The following is a 20,756-nucleotide window of genomic DNA, read 5'->3' as shown; positions in this document are numbered from 1 at the left end:
AAATAAACACCCAAGAGGTAGCACTCTATCAATTTTAATGATGTTGAAATACAATTTAGGCACAAAATACACAACAAATGCTAATTTGGTCATGATGAGAGGCATCAGAAATTCCTCCCATTATTTATTCAGCCGACTTTCTGCATTTTTCATCAGAACAAATATTCCCATTTCAACAAACACACACATACACACACAGAGCAAATTTGGAGCATAAATCAACATGTTCACTCATCAAATATATGCTTTGTATGGTTCTCTGTAGTCTGTCCAGTGCACCAAAGACAAATAGTTCTGTCCAAAGTCCAGCTGCAGAAACAGTAGGGGCAGAGGACTGTCAATATATGCACACATGCATTAAACATAGCAGGTCGATGTGTGTTCAGAAAAGACTCAAACATCATAAAGACTGAAGTCCAGTTATAAACTCAGACATGACCAACTTGTGAATCTTTCAAAATAAGCACTGTACACAAAATGGACTGTTAATACAGTTGTGTTTATGAGAATACTCTGACCTTTCAATTTAATATTAAATATTTAACATATTTTAAACCAAAATCATCACAGAGTTCTATTTACACACAAGGTAGTTAGTGTTGTACCGTGTATGCAGATTCTGTTTGTACAGCTGTGAAGTCATGAAACCATTTCAAAATAAACTTCTTCTCGAAATAACTTCCTCCAGAGCAGGACGTATTAATCACCTGCCCTCCATCTCCACCTCCATCTTCACCGGCTCAGGCTGCCCTGCTTCTGCACCGCATTTGGGACAGGTGAGGTAAGCGTCTGCGATGCTGTGGCTTTTGATGCAGTAGTAGCAGAAAACATGCTGGCAGCCCACCGTATGAGGCATGGTCGGCCATTCTCCACACAGTCCACACTCCCTCCACACCCTGTGCCCGTCCCCCGCTTCCTCCCCACCTTTACCTTCACGCCCAAATAAGACTGAATGTATGGTTGTCTTAAGTTTTCTTGTATTGATCAGTGGTAAGAGATAGATGAGGAACTCAGCAAAGCCGTGCCACAGAAGCTCACGGTTCATGTACTGGTAGGATACGTCCCGGACCACGTTGGGTTTGCTAAAAACTGCTTGAACTCCAACAATCCTTTCAGCTAGAACAGGATGGGTACCTTTCCGTAAGAACACAAGGAAGTTGAAGAGACTTGCAAGCTGAATGATACCAGAAACAAAAGCCAGGCATCTACGGATACCTTGTTGGAACCCAGAGTCCGTTTGTGAAATAGGTCCTCCTGTGCCCAACCCTAAAAAGAGCAACAGGCTGTGTGAACGGTCCTGGAGCCAGCGGGGACCTGCAGTGAGAAGGGCAAGGCTGAACTTCTGCCTGCGGGACAGAGGCCGGTAACGGCGAGATGAGGACAGCCTGCTGTGATAGCGTAGACTCAGTATAGACTGTCCTACTGTGGCACTGTTGGAATAAAGTGTGAACCTCCATATGAGCAGCTGGAGCAGAGCCCTCAGCTCAGGTTCCAGCGGGGTAAGCAGGCCTGGGCGGCAGTTCTGGAAGCACTGGGAGAACTGGGTCCACACAAGTTGTTCGAGGGCTGAATCTAGCTCAAGGGCATCCAGCTGGCTGATGCGCAGCACTGGAGTCAGCGGGTCAACATTGGTATCTGCACCAGAACTTCCAGCAGTCTTTTTTTGTTTGTCCTCACTCACCGAACCTGCTGAAACACAAAGACATGCATGTTAAAAGCCGATCAAATTTCTCTCGTATCAAGCTCATAATTTTCATAGAATGGCTGTTTTGTTTAGGCTGCCGCTCTGACAATGCTGTATTTTGTTTGCCACCCATATGAAGCTAATCCAAATAAATCCAATTTACCTCTATTATCTAACCCACATTTTAGAAAATAATGCAGATCTTTCTAAATGTGGTTTATCCATGAGCTTTTATACTCAATTAGTTACATTTCAGGTGCACTTAGCCTTGGTTTCCATTCTAAATAAGGGGTTTAGGTAAATTCAATGAATTGGAGATTTCTTAAAACATTTTTATGAGCACTTGTTATGACTGTATTATAGTTATTGAAATGGATCTAATGCAGTCCATTTCCAGTGATATAAAAAGTGAGAGGAAAAGATCACTACAGACCCAACAAGATCCAAAACTTCACTTAAAACTGCTGATAACTAAATAAACATGTCAGGACTTTATATCATAAATCAACTTATTAACATAAGTCATACTGAATCTGTTTACATCATGAGCATTTAGAAAAATGTATGCAGAGGCACAAACTATTAAAGGACACCTTCGTTGTTGGGAGGAATGAGGCCCTGGAGGTGAAGCCCATCCTGTTAGAAAGGTTATTTTTTCTTTATACATAGGAGCGGAAATCACTTTTCACATGTAAAACCCGTCCTTAATGCAACCTTTGAGCTGTGCAATGCAGAGGAGCAGGGGGTCTTAGACTTCTCTCTCCAGTGGATAAACACACACCGTCCAACTCGAGACACACACACAAACACACACACACAGGAGGCGAAGCCCAAGGGCTCTTGGTGCCTGCTCCCTCTGGAGATAGGGGTGTGTGTACAAATCACATCACCAGGGATTAGGCTAACGGCACAGTCTCTGGTACACCGTAAACATCTGCCAAATGTGGAACAATTTTCCTCCCCCTAGAGTCGAGTCCATATGGGATCTCACCATTGTGACGTCTGGGCTACTTTGTGCTGCATACGTTTCCAAACTGCTCGCAGTTCCCCAGTTTTATCTGCTCTTTCCCCAAATGAAACGCTTAAGAAGTGGAAGACTAACTAACAGGAGAGACAGAGCAAGAAGGCCAGTGAGAGAGAGAGACAGAGAGGCCTTTTTTTGACAGTGGCTTTTGTGTCTCGCTGAACAGGATTTGTCACGAGGCTTTAAAAGAGATTTCAGCCGGGTAAATATGGCAGTTTTGACAGAAAGAGACAGAGATGATGGTCACTTCAGACATTTCTCGAGGAGGTAAAAAAACATACTAATATGCAGTGGCAATGCTTAGGGTTTATTGTGGTTCACAGGACCATCTGTGTATTCATGATGTTTCAATAGACCCAGGATACACCATCCAACTAAGTTAGAATTAGCAAATGAATGAAAAAAGAGTGAATTCACGCTGAAGTAAGCAGGTGTGACAAATTCATTGAGCAGCATTTGAAATGCTGCCATGTTTAGTGACTAGAACCTCGCCTGTGACGGAAGTAGAGTTGGGATTATATGAAAAAAAAAGTAGCCTGAGAAGAAGTCTGAATATGTATGGTAACCAATAAATAGGCTTCATTTGTTTAGCTTAATCTGAAAGTTTTTCCTTGATGGGAGAAAATGTGCAGATTATGTGCATATGCGTTTGAGTGTGACTAGGTATGCACATCAAGGGTAGGCTTGATCTATGCAGAGCTTTTTACACAGAGCTAAGTTAATCTATCAGAACATAGATGCACATACACACATACAGGCCACGCACACAAACAGCCAGGTGGTGGAAATCCCCGTCACAGCAGCAGCCCTCAGGAGAGTAAACCCGGCCGGGTCCAATATTCTTTTCAAAGCCTTTTATTGAGCAGTTTACAAGTTATGAATGAATATGTTTTATTTGGGGAAACACGGTATTGACAGCCACCTATCAATAGTAATGTGACTATTGTCAAGGGTCTGTCAATATTAATGTAATTATGATGTAGAGGGATCAGAGGGATGCCGGAGTCGGGGGCCAAGTAACATCTCCTGCCCACTGCCATATCAATAGCTGGGATTGCTATTGACAGCTTCCCTTCAGACTTGCAGCACTTGCCAAATATATAACAAGCAGACACTTCAGTCAATGCTGGGCTGCCTATAAAAATTAAACATTTGAATTTACAGGGCTTTTACCTTGGACAGCTGGAAATCCATGTTCCTTATGTAATAGTCAAAAGTCACAGTCGATGCCAATGTTTCCTGAGTCTGACATGACATTAGTTAGAGTTCACAGACAGAAACTGTTGCATTTGCGCACAAAATTATGCACAGAAAGCAGACACAGATTGATGCATTCACTCACTCATACAAACACACGCAGACTCCTGAGGTGATATATTGACTTGATAATTCTCTCCTGGGTCAGCCAGCCAGGGGAACTGGTGACAAAATGCCCTCTATTGGAAAGTAAGCATCTGATAACCAACAAAACCAGAAGAGAGGTTAGAGCAGTTCAATCAAAATCAACAGAAAATCACCCGACTGGGATCTTGCTTTTCTATCAGCCCTGTATAAAAGACTTTTGAAAACATCTTCCAGAGAATATATTAAAGAGTATTTTGATTCAGGTCAGGAGTTTTTTTTTGCCTTGTTCTCTTAGCCTGTGCATCTTGTTCAGACAAAGATAACATACTGACTCAAGGCTGACTGCCATAGCTTACAGACAACAACAACAACAACAGCAACAACAATATCCAATCTAACTGGGAACACACTGCAAGATTGCTTCAAGGCAAAAGGGGCCATGACCAGTGTGAGGAAGGAGAGATGAGGCAACAATAGCACACAGAGCATCAGACTGAAGCCTTGCAGCTGTACTGGGTCATCTGAAAACTAGACAACTGGCTTTAATGACAGCTACCCAACAGATGAAGGGATAGACAAAGATACAACCCAAAAAGACACATATCAGTTGACGCATCATTAGAACCTCAGCTATGAGCTCTGAGTTACTGATACAGGAACTTAAAGCAAAAAAACTAAGGAAAAAGACAGGTAAAGAGAAAAATGGCGAGGTAAAAATGGTAAGTGCAACCCTCTCACTAGGAAGTGACCTTCAGACTAATGGTCACAATAAAGGAGGAGGGAACATCCTGAAACATACATGGATCAGCCATACGGTGGTGCAGGCATCCAGGGAATAACCAATAGACAGAGCATGGCTGCGCTTTCTTCTTGACCTTGGCTTTGGTGTCTGGGGAGGAGATGAAGCTGTTTAGGGCAAGGGACTAAGGACTGGGGGCTGCTGCAAAAGGTGGAGTACCTCTGGGGATTACATTTAGCTTTTTCTGCAACTCACAACTGCTCAGACTCTGCTCATAAGGCTATCATACAACGCCAGGTAGAAACTGTGTGGACAAAAAGTCTCGATTTAGCTCCTGGCATAGTGCAGTGCTTAAATTCCTAACCACTTAGCTATGGTTGTTTGCATAATATATTTGCTGAAATAATGCACAAACGTTCACTTGGCTTTCTATGATGCTTGTAGCGAGAAATACGTTATGCATTGGCAAAACATACTGGATTACAACTTTACATTTTCCTCTCTTGCTCATGTAAATTAATTTGTGTAAAAGCTCTGGTGAATAAAACCTATTTCTCTGAGCACTCTATTCTCGTTTTTCTCCTCTCTCCCACTTCCTCACTTTATTGCCCCTCTTTCGCCAGGAACGCGTGCAGGCCTATTAGCCAAGGCCTGCTAATGTCCTCACTATGAAAACGGATGAGAATGTCAGATTTAGAACTTTAAGAGAGTGATGTCATACAGCAGACCACAGGCATTACAGGGACGCTAAGATCACCCAGGCGGTAACCAGACTAATTGTTATGAGTCTGTTTCATGAAAAATGAATGTGTGCAAATGCACAGAGGGGTCTTCAGGCTGGGTGTATGTGTGTATGTGCATAACACACTAATGTTTTATCAAGGCTCTCCTCTTTCTCTAATCACCCAAGACTCCTCTGAGCCGTGGGGTTAGGGCCAAGTTAATGCCTGAACAGAAAAAAAAGAAGAGAAAAAAAAACACATCAGTTAGAGGAGCACATCTGACATACAAAAATGTACTCTGCTTAATCTGGTTTGCACAGAAGGTAAATTATTTAAGAGAATTAATTGATTTCACGGGTATGAAGGTTGAGAATGCTGAGGCTGTATGAGTAATAAGTACAAGGGTTTGCAAAAAAACAACTTAAAAAGTCATGAAACATTTAGAGGCCAGAAAGGCACAATGAATGTAGAAGAAAAGGCAGCACAGCTAATAAATGAGAGAACTGAAGTTGTCTCTTTGTCAACAGTCAATGACAGAGCACTTGTCCTTAAATACATGCACATGCAATTTGTAATCCAGTTGGATATTTGATCACCACATTTCATTCATTTAATGCATTTCATACATAAAACATTGAGCTAATAATTAAAAAAATTAAAAAAATTATTGGTCCTGTTTTAAAAAACAACTAACTGTGCTACAATGAAATGTACGAATAGAGTAAGGACATCCAAGACAGAGCAGAAGCTGTCTTTTGTCTCCTGGAGAAAATAATTAATATGAAGGCCACTGCTTGATGGTATTAGTTTTTCCAGGAATAAACCTCGTTATATAAAATATATACAGTATACCTGCAGCAATATCAGTCTGATTAACCTTTTTCAGGATAACAATAAGCATAATAAGTAATGACATTAATGCTTAGCTGAGCCACTGACTCACACCTTGATTTCCTTGTAAAAATAATTAATAAAAATGAAATAATCTTTCTTCTGAAAATGTCCACATTTTGAATACAACAGGAGAGGTTTTATATCTGCAGCCCTCTATTAGCCATTGTAAACCAGTACTGAATTGTAGAGAAATTAGAAAAAGAAAGAGAGAAATTGGAAAGATCTTGTGAGTTAGCACAACTAAAATGTAAACAGCCTAAATATCTGAATTCAGGCAGGGTCGATTTTGTTCAGAATAAGTTAATGTGTTATCCCAATGTGTTTATCATTTACCTTCACCTGGAAAATAAATGCAACCTTATGAATCAAGAGAGATCACATCCAAAATTAACTTCAGTGACCCTGTTACAATCTTTTCATTATACTGAGTGTTTAGCTCCACACATTCACCCATGGTTCATCTCATGCACTCAGCTGCTCCACACTCTCCTTATAATGGCATTGTCTATTAATTTTTTTGCTCGTTTTTAACAACAACAAAAACCCAAATCTGCTCCATTTTGATAATAAGGCAAGAGCATTATGTGATAATCACAGCAGGGATTAGGTTTTGGCAGAGTGTGTGAGAGCAGTGCAGTCAAAGCTGCTGGAAAAGAGAGATATAACCAAGAGACAGATAAGAGAAGGGAACTGATGATTGGGATGAGAGAAATGAAGAGAGTAGTCTCTTGAAAATCAATAAGATCAACTTTGCCTTGAATCTCAATGTGGAAGGTTTTGATCTCTGGCACTGATTATTTAAGGGAATAATGGAATTATGTGCGGTGCAGTTTAACATACACCTGAAGGGAGCAGTCACAGGGTTACCATCTACAGTTGGAGGTGGTACACAAACTGACAAGACATGCACATAATACTAAATTCCTGAGGGTAAAGTTAAACATTATATCCATATCTATAGTGATAAACAGACATGCAGGAAAAAGGACAAAATAGTGACACTGATATAACAGAGAAACACTCAGGTTGACAACGTTAACTTCGAGGCTTAACACTCCTTAAACGTAGCAATCGGGGGAACATTAAAGCTGCCGATCGAATTACCAAATAACATAATACGATTACGCCGACAGAAATCGTCTCTAAACATCACAGAGAATATATTTACCCATTTCTGTTCAGACGAAAACTGAAATCAATGTGGCCCAGTCCCCCCGTGAAACGAAAACAACCCGGATTTCCGTGTTGCAACCGTGGACCCGCCCCTTATTGAAAAACAGCTAATAGTATGCGCTGACGTCATAATCTTGAGCCCCGTGATCAATATAAACCAATCACATTACGCAGCGCCAACACAGCGGTAAACTGCAGGGGGAAACGTCGGTCTGTCTGGAGAATTTCAATCACAGTATTTCGTTGTAGTAACCCCACATAGCGACCAAGTTGCTGGTGAAGCAGCGGTAAAATACATAAACGAACACAGAAGTCTTACGTGCACTTAATTGCGGGGCATTTCTTTCTTCTGCAAGTTAAGTTCTATGGTTAGTTTACTTAAAATGTATCATATAAGGCTGTGCACGGATTTGGCAAGTAGTTATCATGAGTGTTAGCTAGACTTGTTTTTGTTTTTTTGTTTTTTAATCCAAGAACAGCGCAGGGGCTTTTTATTCGATACTGAAAACTTGAACAGCCATGAGCCAAACGCCACTAAAAGAGTCAGGGGAAAACTCCAAGTGCGTGGGGCAGGGGAATGAAACTTTGAACCAACTATTACTTTTCGGAGATAAAAGGTTCAGAACAGCTAATGTCGGCCTTGAAACAGAGACAAACAGCATTAAAACGCTTCTAAATGAGTTCAAAGGACTTTATGAGCAAAGGTTAAGAAGCCTTCATCTAGACAACACAATACCAACAGAAGAACTGCACCAGGTATGTATGCATTACCGTCACCTGTGTGTGGTAGCGTGGCCGAGCGGTCCAAGGCGCTGGATTTAGGCTCCAGTCTCTCTGGAGGCGTGGGTTCGAATCCCACCGCTGCCATTTAACATCTTAAAGGTCACTTGTTAATTCATACTTGTGTCATTTGTTATATAATGTGGAAATATGCGTCTTGCTTTGAGAGAAGTACACTCAAATCACCACAATACTTGACTTCTGAATTGAGTTGAGTGTGTTTCGCAGTAACTCAAATATGCAACTTGCATTAAATGTAATAATAAAAGGAATACATGGTTGAGTCATGTGTTTTAGAGTAGGGTGTATGACTAGAGTTTAAAAAAACAAAAAGATTTGAGGTATATTGCTTTGCAAATTTGGGCACTTTATAGGTTTGTGAGGAGCATTCATATACTGTATTAATGTATAATAGAGCCCTTTTAAGATGGGGCTCACTTAGCCTGACAAAATGACACAATATTTGTAAAAACATATACATGAAACAGTTGTGCTTTTTATCGTGCAAACTGCAACATGGTAAAACTGGAGCTAAAATATAAATATATATGACAAGCAGTTTTTTTGGCTTGCTTTACAGACCAAATCCCGAGTGTTTGTAGAGGGACAAATTAATTAATTGTTGTGCTCTATATTAATAACTGTCAGGAATATGAGCATACACAGTTAATCGGTGTCTCCTCACGTTGCACTTTGCACAGTGCTTGCCACTATAGCAACAGTAGTATATCCTTTACAACACAGGTGTCAAACATGTGGCCCGGGGGCCAAATCCGGCCCACCAAAGGGTCCAGTCCGGCCCTTGGGATGAATTTGTGAAATACAAAAATTACACTAAGATATTAACAATCCTTTTAGTTCAGGTTCCACATTCAGACTAATTCAATCTCAAGTGGGCAGGACCAGTAAAATGCTATCATAATAACATATAAATAATGACAACTCCAAATGTTTCTCTTTGTAAATGTAAATATTTTCATGTATTTACACTAAAACAAAGTATAATTTTGCAAAAAATGTGAATAACCTGAAATGTCTTAAGAGAAATAAGTACAATGTTACAAGATTCTGTCTGTTACTAAATGTTTTGTGTATTTGTAGATCCACTGTGATCTGTAAGTTATGATGTACATGTGTAAATGATAAACTGAGACGTACTATTGTTAAAATTACACTTATTTTTTCAGTTTGTTCATGTTATTCACATCTTTTGAAAGGATAGTTTGTAGATGTAAAACTTGTCATAATGTAAATTTACTTTTTTCACTCTAAAATAGATAAAAGTTTGGAGTTGACATAATTTATATATTATTATGTTATTATTTTACTGGTTCGGCCCACTGCAGATCAAATTTAGCTGAATGTGGCCCTTGAAATAAAATGAGTTTGACACCCCTGCTTTACAGCCTACTGAGGTAGTTTTGCTATGCTATGACTTAGTGGTGCATGAAAAATTAAAGCTGTTATATCAGTCAGCAAAAGATCTCGTTCCTAGATTGCAATCAAATAATTCCCACACTGCCACTGTCTTAGATTGCCAAAGCCATGTATACTTAGGTCCAGTCAACAGCACAAATTGTCTAAATCAAGCACAATTGAGGACCCTATTCAGACCCCAAGCTCTGACAGTATATGTAGCTTCCATCGCCATTAGGTTATCATCCATCCAAAACAAATCAAAGAGCATCCTGTCCATCCTGTGACTCTGCCATCAGAAGATGACCTCCGTCCTGTCAGATAAATGACAGGAGGAAGCACAGGGGTGCTTTCATAAAGCCGCAGCACTTGTAACAGGTGGCAAATTACATTATGTTTCCATCTGAGCGGTGGAGATCAGGAACACAGATCCACATTTATATTTAAAAAAAGAGAGGTTTCTAATCATCAGGATTGTCATGTGACATCATTTAGGTACAGAATGTAGCTTGTGTGAGCTGGGCTGTGCATCATAGGAAGTGTAACAAGGTTTCAGAGATGGGTTTCGGTCAGCCGGCCTCAGTTGTGTGCCTGCTTAACAAGGTTACATGTTTAGAACCTAGGAGCTTCCAAGTCCTAAAGGTTGATGTGGACAGTCAATCATGCAGCGTGTCCATTGAAAACACAGCAACAATTCATCCAAGGAGACACTGCAGATTTATGATGTTTCCTAACATGCTAACACACTTGAAGAACCTGTTTAAATAATTTCCATAAGACTTTTTGGCAGTCTTAGAACAGTGATAAGTTCCCCAAAGCTTGGAGAAAGTAGACCAACAGACTATTCCGTTTTAGATAACAGTCCCACAAATTTAAAAACACGGGACCATGCATGTTATCTGAAATGCCGTCTTATCTTCTGTCTTTTTTAAAATGTTATCTCCTGTACATCATTATGTTATGCAACAAAGGGATGTAGTACACCACTTGTTGACTTTATGGCTTACGGGGACAAATATTTATGAACCCAGGTGTATAGTTACTTATCTAAGACATACAAGAAGTATTTTAATTCTGTAATTCGGTGCACTCCTGCTTATCAGAGATATAATCAGTGTATCATGTGCAGACCAACTGTAGAATCACCTGAAGGAGAAAGTTTTCCATAACTGAGACAAAGATCAACATGAAAGACTGAGGATGAACTATGAGGATTAAGTATATTATGTTTGTTCAGATGACCTACTTTTGGAACCAAGAATGTAAACTTAGAAATCCATTCTTCCAAAAGCAGAAAAGCAGCAGGGTATAACCTCATTGTGAGCCTGCCCTAACCCCTGACAAACTACCGGCTAATGAAGTATTACTTTCTATTAATGCAAGCAGGACATATTTTATGATGCAGAAATTAAATGTGTTTACTGCTCTTATATCAAACATAGATTTAACTGACTCAATAACATACAGTATATTAAATTGTTAAAATAAACTGCTTAGCTTCCCTGTCAGGGTTTTAAAACACCACAAATCAACTACTGTTTGATCATATTTTGCTGTTATTCTTGCAGCAGAAAGTGGATTTCCTGCAGTCTTATGTGAATGACCTCACAGACCAGAACCAGGTGTTGGTTCAGACCATTGAAGATCTGCAGAAGGAAGCTGACTCCAAGATGTCCAATTATGGAATGAACCGAGGTACCTCCGACGATACCATCAATGTAAGGTCATCAGCATTGTTCTTAGGTTGATGAGTGAGATAAAGTCGGACTATTTTGCCGATATTGCAAATAAACGATCAGTGATTATTTGTAAATTGTATACCAAGAAACATTTAAGTTGACAGATGGCATGCTTATAAGAAAGCAATTTTCTAAAAAGTTCTCCTCTCACAGTATCAGAAAAATTTATTTTTTCTTGTAATTGTAAGTATTTTTTATTGTCATAATAGTTAGACAGAGAGACAATAGGATGACATGTGATGAAGGTCCTTGCAAGATCGTACCAAGGACGTAAAATTTTTTGCAACAATTTTAGGCATAATATTTCAACAATTGCCAGTGGTTTTGGAAATTCATTTGACAAATGTTATGACTCATGAAGCATAGGTTTGGAAAAATGATGTATTATTTCTGATGACATGCTCTTTGCACAGCAGTTACATATAAATATAATATTAGTTGTACATAAAGATAGTATTGATATTGTGCTGATAATGGAATAAATTCAATATTTAGTGAAAGAAAAGAGAATAATGGATTTCTTTTTTGTTCAGTGGTACCATTGTCTCTGGGAGTCTTTGTCTGTGTATGAAACTTGAGTCCAAGGCCTCTTTAACTTTGCTTGTAGTCACTGAATGTAACTCTGAATATGGTTAACAACAAAATTAACACATCCTCATTGTGTAGACAAATCTCATTGGTAATATCTATAGTATGATACAAGGACAAGCAATTAGGATGGACATAAAGCCATGCAAAAATATGACAAAAACAGTATTTTGGACATTATGTTAACAGTCCTTAGGATTCCATAAAACTGTAAAGAATGAGAAATCTCTCCAGCCTTTTTCTGCAGTGCCATATAGGTCTTTAAAGCCATCACCACCACTTGATGTAGTGACCTTAAGGTATTGCTCCATTTGTGTTATGGCCAGGCCTCTATCAACATTCGTTCTTCTGAGTGGATTTTCTACACAGAAAAGTAATTATGGTCTATTATACATCAAAGTACTTATCTGCTATTATGGACAAGGTCATAGGGCTTGCTTTGTATGCTCACTGGTCTGAAAGGTCACAGTAATATAATGGTTTGCATTTCTCAACATTTTTCAACTTCCATCCATTTTAATTTTCTTCAGAGACATTGCTTTAGCAACTGAAATACCTGCATTTTTTTCTTTCTCATAATTTTTATAGATGCCTTTACATAATATGATGTGTAATTTATATGTGTTTCTTGTGATTTACCACACAATGTATGCTCACGAATTGTGAGAACACCCAAGGCCATTACAAATTTTTAGAAGTCCTATTATCTGCATTGGAATTTCATGTACTTTACCAATTCATCTGATTTTCTATAGCCAAAGGGAAATGGGTAAATAAAAATGTGTAAAACAGATTAAATGGCACTCTTTGTTGACAAGACTTCTTCAGTACATCCAGTTGCACACAATTTTTTTTTTTTTTTTTTTTATTGTTCGTGACAGCAAGAACTTGGCAGCCAAAGAGACACAGCGTGAGGGAACATAATAGATTTTTCCTCTGCTATCGACCCATCTTCTGAGCTTTTGAATCTCCATTTTCACCCGTCTTAAACGATGCTCTCACTGTCTGTTTAAGTTACTTTGTATGTTTTCAGAGTCTAGATTGGTAAACAAATACAAACAAATGGACTGCTTCACTCAACAGTCTATTAGGATAGTCAAGGGACAACAGTGTGTTTCTGCTCTGATGTCCATAATGTAAAATCCAATCAAATGAAGAGCATTTAGAGCTACTTATGGACCGTTCCACCATGTAAACGATGCAATGAGCTCTGTAATAGGAGCTTGCCGAACGTCTGATTGAATCGTAGTGTATGGTCTTGTTGATGCACAATAGGGTTGAACTGTAATGGACACTAAACAGAGTTTGTTTTGTGGGCATAATATGATGAAATCTAAGGCTTGTATTCTGTGTTCTAGACTAGTGCAATTAGCTTGTTGTCTATTTGTCATCCATAGCCTGATGAATGTTATCATATTGCCTACATATTATACATAGTCAAATCCAACACAACTTAGTGAATAATACTCAACATTTGTTTGCATGCCTTTAAAGAAAATATAATTTCTCCATACTGTATTAATCTGTGTGCTTGTAGCTGTGTGTCTGTTTGTTACACATTTAATTCCCAGAGTTTAGCCTCTGCCCTCCAGTGTAGTATGGGGGACTGTAGAAGCCTTGGGGGGGATCAGTGTAGATCAGAACAGATCAGTGGGGATCATTTGGGATCACTGGCCCTCTCTTTGATCCAATCATCCTATCATTCCCATGCAGTTCTCAATTATTACCATACCAGGCAAAGTCAAAACACCTAGGTACATGTTACCCAACACATTTTTGACACTATTTCTACAAAGGAAATGAGTGGTACTCTGCTGTGCTGCAGTTTAAATTAGAGGGATCCCATTAGCCATGGTTGTTAGGTTTCCTTGTTTATAAAAGACGGGGTTAAGACCTAATTTATTTTCTCTTATGTGTATCTGAGAAAAAAACAAATAGCTTATAACAAGTGTTGACTACAAATTTTCTAACTAAATGCGGGCAAGGTCTCCAGCTGTGACAAGAGTCCATTTTTTGTAGGATTCACAAAGTGACTATTTATGACATTCTCCATAAACCACAGAACAGGGGCTATTAAATCTTTAGGCCTTGGAACCAAATAAGAAAATTGGTCTCATGACTTAATCCATGCTAATGAGAGCATAATTTTTCCTGTCATGTGGAGCCCCCTTCATGGTAGGACTCTTGAGGTTCATTTTACTTACAGAGTTCAACAAAATAATGTATAAAAGATGTCTTTTATCTGTTAGATATGCCATTGTGGCTAGATGGAAATCTAAAATCATACTCTTTTTAGGATTATGACAACTTTTTGTATTCATAGAGCTGGTTAGCTTTAGCAAGTCTACAACCACTCATTTTGATCAGCTTTAAGCTGTTTTTATGTGACAGCAGTGACACAGATAATATACTGTCTTTCCCATCAATTTAAAGATTAATTCTAATAGCATTATTACTAGATTTTATTTGAATGAATTACTAAGGACAGAATTAGGCTGGCTAGTGTGTGTACCACAAGGCCTTGGACATGCAGAAACCTGACCAACCCTGGGCTTTGGTGCTTTGCTGAAGTCAATGGGAGATCTCATTGACTCAATTCAGGTCTGCATTAAAAAATGTCTTTGAACTGTGTGACCTTTTTCATTCTACTCTTTTCTTTCACACACATGCACACACACACACACAAATACAGATGCTTGTGTTGCAGCTGCTTGGAGGGAGTGTGGGAGAGTGAGAAAGAGAGAGCAAGGGAGGTCAAGGGGTTGCGATGGTTGACTATGCTAATGCTGTTGTTAATGACTTTGCTGTGAGTGATAATTGATCGTCTTCATTACCATATTAACTCCACTGCCCCCACCCTATCCAGACCCCCCCAACCTCCAGTCTCGCTCTATGCAGTAATGGATGCCCCCGTTTGATCCTTGGAATAATGAACTAATTAGCTTAATTAAAATCAATAGAGGTGCCAATACCAGGTTACACATTTCAGGGACGCTGTCTCTATCTGCAGGCAAAGGAATTTTCACAAAGCGAGGAGGAGAGAAAAAGGGGACGGATGGTAGGGGTAAGAAGAATGATATGTATTCACAGGAAAAAGGCAAGGAGTAGAAGGAATTTTAGAAGATGGAGAGGAACAAGTCAGGATGGGATGCATTTAGATTAAAAAGGTGAAATGAAATGTGTTTAAAAAAGAAGGGTAAGTACATGCTGCCAGTTTAAAGATGGTAAAATTTTAAGAGTAGCGAACAAGGGCGTAGACAAAGTGTAAGGAGAAGGGGAAAGAGAATATCAGAGGGAAGCCAGGAGCTGGAGAAGGGGGGACTAAACAAGAGAGAGAAGGCGAAAGAGGTTCCTAATGCTGATTTATGAGTGCTTGACGGTCGTTAGCTGGAATAAATGGCTTGTAGGAGTGGCTGCAGCATTACTCCCTGTACAGGATACTAAGTGCATTGTAAGGTCAGCCATAAGGCCAAACTTACATATGTAGTACTCTGCCCTTGTAAACCTTTGTTAATATATCAGCCACAGGATAGAACTGTAACTTGTCCATCTGATGCGCTGGGTGACTGTGACTACATATCCTAGCAGTTTTATTACTAAAGCAACACAAAAGTTCGCTGGACATAACTTTGAAAGTTAGAGAATACAGAATGAAAAATACCTAATGTTTGGTCTTATTTGATGTACTTCAGAGCTGAAATGATAAGACAATTTAGGAACAGAAATTCATAACAGTTGGGATCCAGCTTCAGAATTAGCATCTTTCTTAATAGATTTTTGTGTAGCTTTCCTGAAGCAGTCTGTTTCCAGTGATAGAAAATATATTTACTCAAGTATTGTAGAAAATTTAAGGTATGTGTAGTTTAATTGGGTATTTGCATTTTATCCCCTACATTTTACTGATAGGTTTAGATAAGCTTTTTAGAACATAGTATATGGTTAAATATTAAGCTCTGAGTTGGGTTCAGATTTCAGATGGGTTTTAGCAGCTCTACCTGGTTTTTCACTCTAAACCTCATACATAGTTTCGTTTCAGCAAATGTTCAAATGAGCAAATATCTCACAAATAATCAGAGGTTAGAATAAAAGTCCAAAGGTTGAAAATATCTCTCATATTAATCACGTGATGAGCCCTCGGATGTATCTGTTGTCTGTGTTTATAAAACAATATAAATATTTTGAAGTAACTCCACCTCCAGAAGCTTCACTGATGATTGAGTATTAATAATCTAAAAAGTCTGAAGAACCCCAGACCAGTACTTTTAATTAAGCATTGCCCTAAATTCAGCTGCTAATACTTTTGTTTTAGTAGGAGTTTTCTCGTAGGATTATCACTGGAAAATAAATGCAAAAAAATGTCACCATGGTGCTGGGATATTGTGATGAATATTTGATCTTATATCTGATATTTGACAGAGTATGATATACCTGCAGTGTTAATTCATCATATAATTAACCCGTTAACTCCTGAGACATTATTTCAATGAAACAAGCTTGGAATTTGCATCTATTTCAGGTTCATAAACGCTGATGTGAGGATGTGTTTGTGTTCCTTTTCTTCAGTGGTTTTGTTTTAGTGTGTGTTTTAGGGTCAAAACAGGATGGAATAACAGAAAAAAGACAAAGAGAGGAATTGAAATTTGACAGATTTTTACTAAATAAGGCACTCAGAATGTACATCAATAAGAGATTTAGGATGTTGAACATGATCTGTGAACTGGAACACACTGAACAACAAGTATTTGAATTTTGGCCCAGTAGTTTTTGTTTTGGCCTCTTTCTTTCTAAATCAGTCCAGCTGCTTTTTGCACCTGGTTAAACTCCAAAAAGCAGTTACACGGTCAAAACTGGGTAAAAAACAGGGAAAAAAATTAAGGAAAATTACCACAACACTGCAAACAACAGTAAAAACATAAAGAGAACAATGTGAAAAAAAAAGCCCAGACCAAGTGTTTTTTTTGTTTTTTTTTTAATAATGAGTTGGTTTCACTCACTGCTCTGTGTTTTATCCCCATTCTATAAGCAGTGGGGGGGTACACTGAGCATGCTCAGATGTTTATGGAAAGAACAAGGTCTATTCTATCAGCACGTTTTAAAATCTTTCCTATTGAGCAAATGAATGAATTTTTATGAATATTTAAAATAAATCATACATTCAGAATGCTCACCACAGACACGTCAGGGGTTAAAGGCTTAAAGTCATTTGTATCTTCCAATAGATGTGTGGATTGGACCTGCTTCAAACCAACAAAATATCACTGTAACAAACTTAAAACCATGTCTGTAGAATCTGAAACATAATGACTGCGTGACCACTTTAAGTCCCTTCATGATCATGTGTTTCATCACTGTTGTAAATGTGACTCCCGCTTTACAAATGACGCTAAAAAAAGCCCTGAATATAAGGCAGCCGATGTGTGTGTTTTTCCTGTAGGCTATCATCATAGTTGCATCACTTTACACTCGCATCAGGCTCACTCGGTACAAAATTAAAGTCCACATTTCTCGCACTTACACATTCTAAAAATGCGAGACTTGACTTAGCAGAAGAAGACACTGGCGTGTTCCTTCCATTCAGTCACCACTACCATCAGCTGTATTTTTTTTTCCATCTTTCAGTTTCTATTGTGATCTGGTGACTCACGCACACATGTTTAGCTTTTGTTTTTTTTCCTCTCTGTTGCGTTCAGTTGACCTAGCTCCAGACAAAAGGAATGGAGGGGGGGGTTGGGGTAGAAAAATGAAATGATTGCATAAAATGGACGGCTATTTTCAGATAGAGAAGGAAGAAGAAAAGGGAATGTGAAGGGGGGAAAGACAAAAGAGAGAAAGGAGAGGAGGCGTGGGTGAAGACCAAGCAGATGAGGCAGGAAAGAAGAGTGTGTGATGAGGCAGGAAATACAGGAGTAGAAACAGAAAAAACGGGAAAAAAAGACTGTAAAAAGGGAGACTGAACTGATTCCATGAATGATAGATTTTTTTTTTTTTTTTTTTAGAGATTCTTTCCTTCTTATAGTACCAGTCCCACTGCTCCTGCTATTTCTACTTTTACAGTCCAACTATGACTACATGCACTGGTACTCCTAATAAAGTACATCCGCTGTTACTGATTTGTTGAAAATTGGTTTTACATTGATGATTCTGGATACAAAAAGTGACCAGTTTGGAAGTATTGGTACTGCTTGTTATAGACAGTACCTTCTACATGGACGTATTGCAGATGCTTGTACTGTTTGTCTTAAAACTGAGAAAGAAAAGTAACTGATGTGATGCAATGTCCATGTAATGTGCGCTCTGTTTCTCACACATTCTCGCTACTTCTCCTCTCACTCATCCACTCTGCTGATTTTGACCATTACTTTAATAGTATTTTTCCTCACCACTCTTTAATGGTAGAGTTGTGTTTCACATAAAACACACATACAGGCTCACATACACACACATACACACACACACACACACACACACACACACACACACACACACACACATACACACATATATATACACGAGAGCCCTCCCTCTAACAAATGAGTTTACCATGGTCATAACCTTCACAGGGCTTATTACCATAGATTGCAGGCCTTTTCATAAAGCTGAGACCACTGGTGACAGATTACTAACGGGATGGACACAAACACACACATACACACACTGCAATCCGTAATGAGACCTTATTCCGGACACCAAAACCAGCTGCCTGTAAATTACAGCCGCCACTCTGCCATACATACTTAATCAGCTAATGTTGTTTTATTCCTTATTATTAATTTGCTCCTGTTTCTGATTTATCTAAAGCGCTCTGCATCACACCAATATTTTGTCTCCTTTACAGTTCAGAGAGGCAGAGCAAGAGGAAGCTGTGCGCGTATTCATGTACTTAGGGGATTGCATCTGTAATGAATTGACTGGCTGTTTAGGCATACATAACACAGCCTACTACTCACCTTAATAATGTAAGCAGGTCGTAACTCCTACTAACCCAAGGGTATATAAGGCATGCATACACAGACACACACACACATTCACACTTCCAAACACACACAGCCTACCTATATTAGCCACTGACCTCTGTGTGTGCCAGGTCTTCTCATTGTCACATTGCAGCTGCATTGCAATATGAATGTTTTATGATTGGGGGAGAAAATGTTGTGTATTGCTAATTTTGCCCTTCTGTTTTTTGTGACTATAGTGATTCATGGAGGGAAGACTGTGCTCGCTTTGGATCATCATATTTCTTTTTAATTTTAATGAATAAAAGATCTGTATACGCAATAGGAAATTCTACAACCACAGCTGTCATTTATAAATAATTGACAAAATTGGATTTAATGAAGAAATATTATGTAAAATATGATTTAAAGTTGGTGAGTTCAATTAAATTAAATCCAATTTTGCTGTTCACGCAAACACCTCTTTTGTATGTCTATATTTTGATTTTATAACTGTGTGTGCATGCATTTCACTTATTTTTTCACTACCATAGCGCTAACACACAGTTGCTCACTTACACACACACACACACACACACACACACACACACACACACACACACAAAATATGCATTATAAACCCACTCAAGCTCATATATAGTTTAAATACAGACCCACATAGACTCACACACACTGCTACGTGTTGACCTGTGAGTCATCGCTGTCAGCATTGATTTCCTTTTCCCAGAGTGACCCCTGTCACCACGACGATAGAGTGGCTGATATTTCAGCAGTGCTGCCCTTTCTTTCTTTCGTTTTTTCTTTCTGTCTCTCTGTGTCTTTCTCGGATTCTTCGGTTTTAAGTGACTTTCTTCCCCCTCTTTATACTTATGTATACCGTATACTCACTCTTGTTGTTTTCAGACTGTTTCCTCTCTTCCTCTGCATTTTTATTTTCTACATCATAATAAAACATAAAAGTGTGAATTGACCTTGCAGTGTCCAAATGACCCATATTTTCCACCCAGACAAAACCCGAGTCAGAAAAACAGAAAGATACCCACAGACAGGCAGCATAATGAAGGTTATCTGAGACCACTGAGTTGATCTTAATCTGAGGATGAACAAAAGAACTGAGTGTTTGTCTGTGTTTACACTTTTATCTGCCTACGTACAGTCTTCTATCAAAGTCCTCCTTTCAGAGCATGCGACCTTCTGTGTTACTTTTGCATCAAATATGTCTTTAAAATCCCTAAGGATGAAAGCCAAATTATTAAATCATTACAATAATCATATTTCAGATTTCAGTTGTATTTTTCTCCCTCTGCTGTCTTCTTCATTTGATCTTGTCAGCTTTGGAGCTGATTTGAATCAGGTGATTCGCGTACAGTTGATCCTCTTTTGAAAATAAATGAAGCTGAAAGCAGAGACATTTGGACCATAAAGGTTTCTTCAGTGTGCTTTTTTCTTTTTTTCTTTTTTAAAATTTCTTCTTCAATTTTCCCATGACACTATCATGTTGTCATGTTGTCGTGGTCAACAAGGTGCAAATCCAGAGCAATTAGTCAGGGTGTCACACTTTCACACTGTTATTACTGTGTGCTGTCAAACCTCATCAGCGTTAACAGTTGTAAAAATCACTCACTACAAAATTATGTTCTTTTATTCGGTAGTGTCTAATTAATAAACGGAACCAAAGCGGCTACAGGGGACATTTTTTA

At 38.8% G+C, this 20,756-nt stretch overlaps 2 protein-coding genes and 1 non-coding gene across 4 annotated transcripts in view; 2 read left to right on the top strand and 1 right to left on the bottom strand.

The window, feature by feature from the left end:
• Window positions 1–500: 500 nt before the first annotated feature.
• Window positions 501–7,660, bottom strand: pex2 (peroxisomal biogenesis factor 2). 2 transcript variants are annotated; one of them, XM_030123837.1, is made up of 2 exons: window positions 7,576–7,660; window positions 501–1,689 (listed from the first exon to the last, which is right to left on the bottom strand). In XM_030123837.1, exons 1-2 carry the CDS (start codon window positions 7,577–7,579, stop codon window positions 704–706), a joined length of 990 nt encoding a protein of 329 aa, XP_029979697.1. In that variant the 5' UTR covers window positions 7,580–7,660; the 3' UTR covers window positions 501–703. The 2 variants fall into 2 exon arrangements, with proteins under 2 accessions (XP_029979697.1, XP_029979698.1); XM_030123838.1 differs by having other exon boundaries at window positions 501–1,686; window positions 7,576–7,659.
• A 119-nt stretch (window positions 7,661–7,779) lies between these two features.
• LOC115410891 (early endosome antigen 1-like) overlaps window positions 7,780–20,756 on the top strand; it is an 88,055-nt gene continuing 75,078 nt past the window's right edge. The window contains exons 1-2 of the mRNA XM_030122715.1: window positions 7,780–8,336; window positions 11,345–11,494. Coding sequence (XP_029978575.1) covers window positions 8,100–8,336; window positions 11,345–11,494 — 387 coding nt within the window. The 5' untranslated portion in view covers window positions 7,780–8,099. The remainder of the gene's footprint in view (window positions 8,337–11,344; window positions 11,495–20,756) is intronic.
• On the top strand, window positions 8,366–8,447 carry trnal-uag (transfer RNA leucine (anticodon UAG)). Its single transcript has one exon. It is a non-coding gene; the product is annotated as a tRNA-Leu (tRNA).

Source organism: Sphaeramia orbicularis, chromosome 20 (assembly GCF_902148855.1).
Source record: "Sphaeramia orbicularis chromosome 20, fSphaOr1.1, whole genome shotgun sequence".
Classification (NCBI taxonomy): domain Eukaryota; kingdom Metazoa; phylum Chordata; class Actinopteri; order Kurtiformes; family Apogonidae; genus Sphaeramia; species Sphaeramia orbicularis.
The sequence above is the reverse complement of the archived record's forward strand: the minus strand, read 5'-3'. Positions and strand labels throughout refer to the sequence as shown.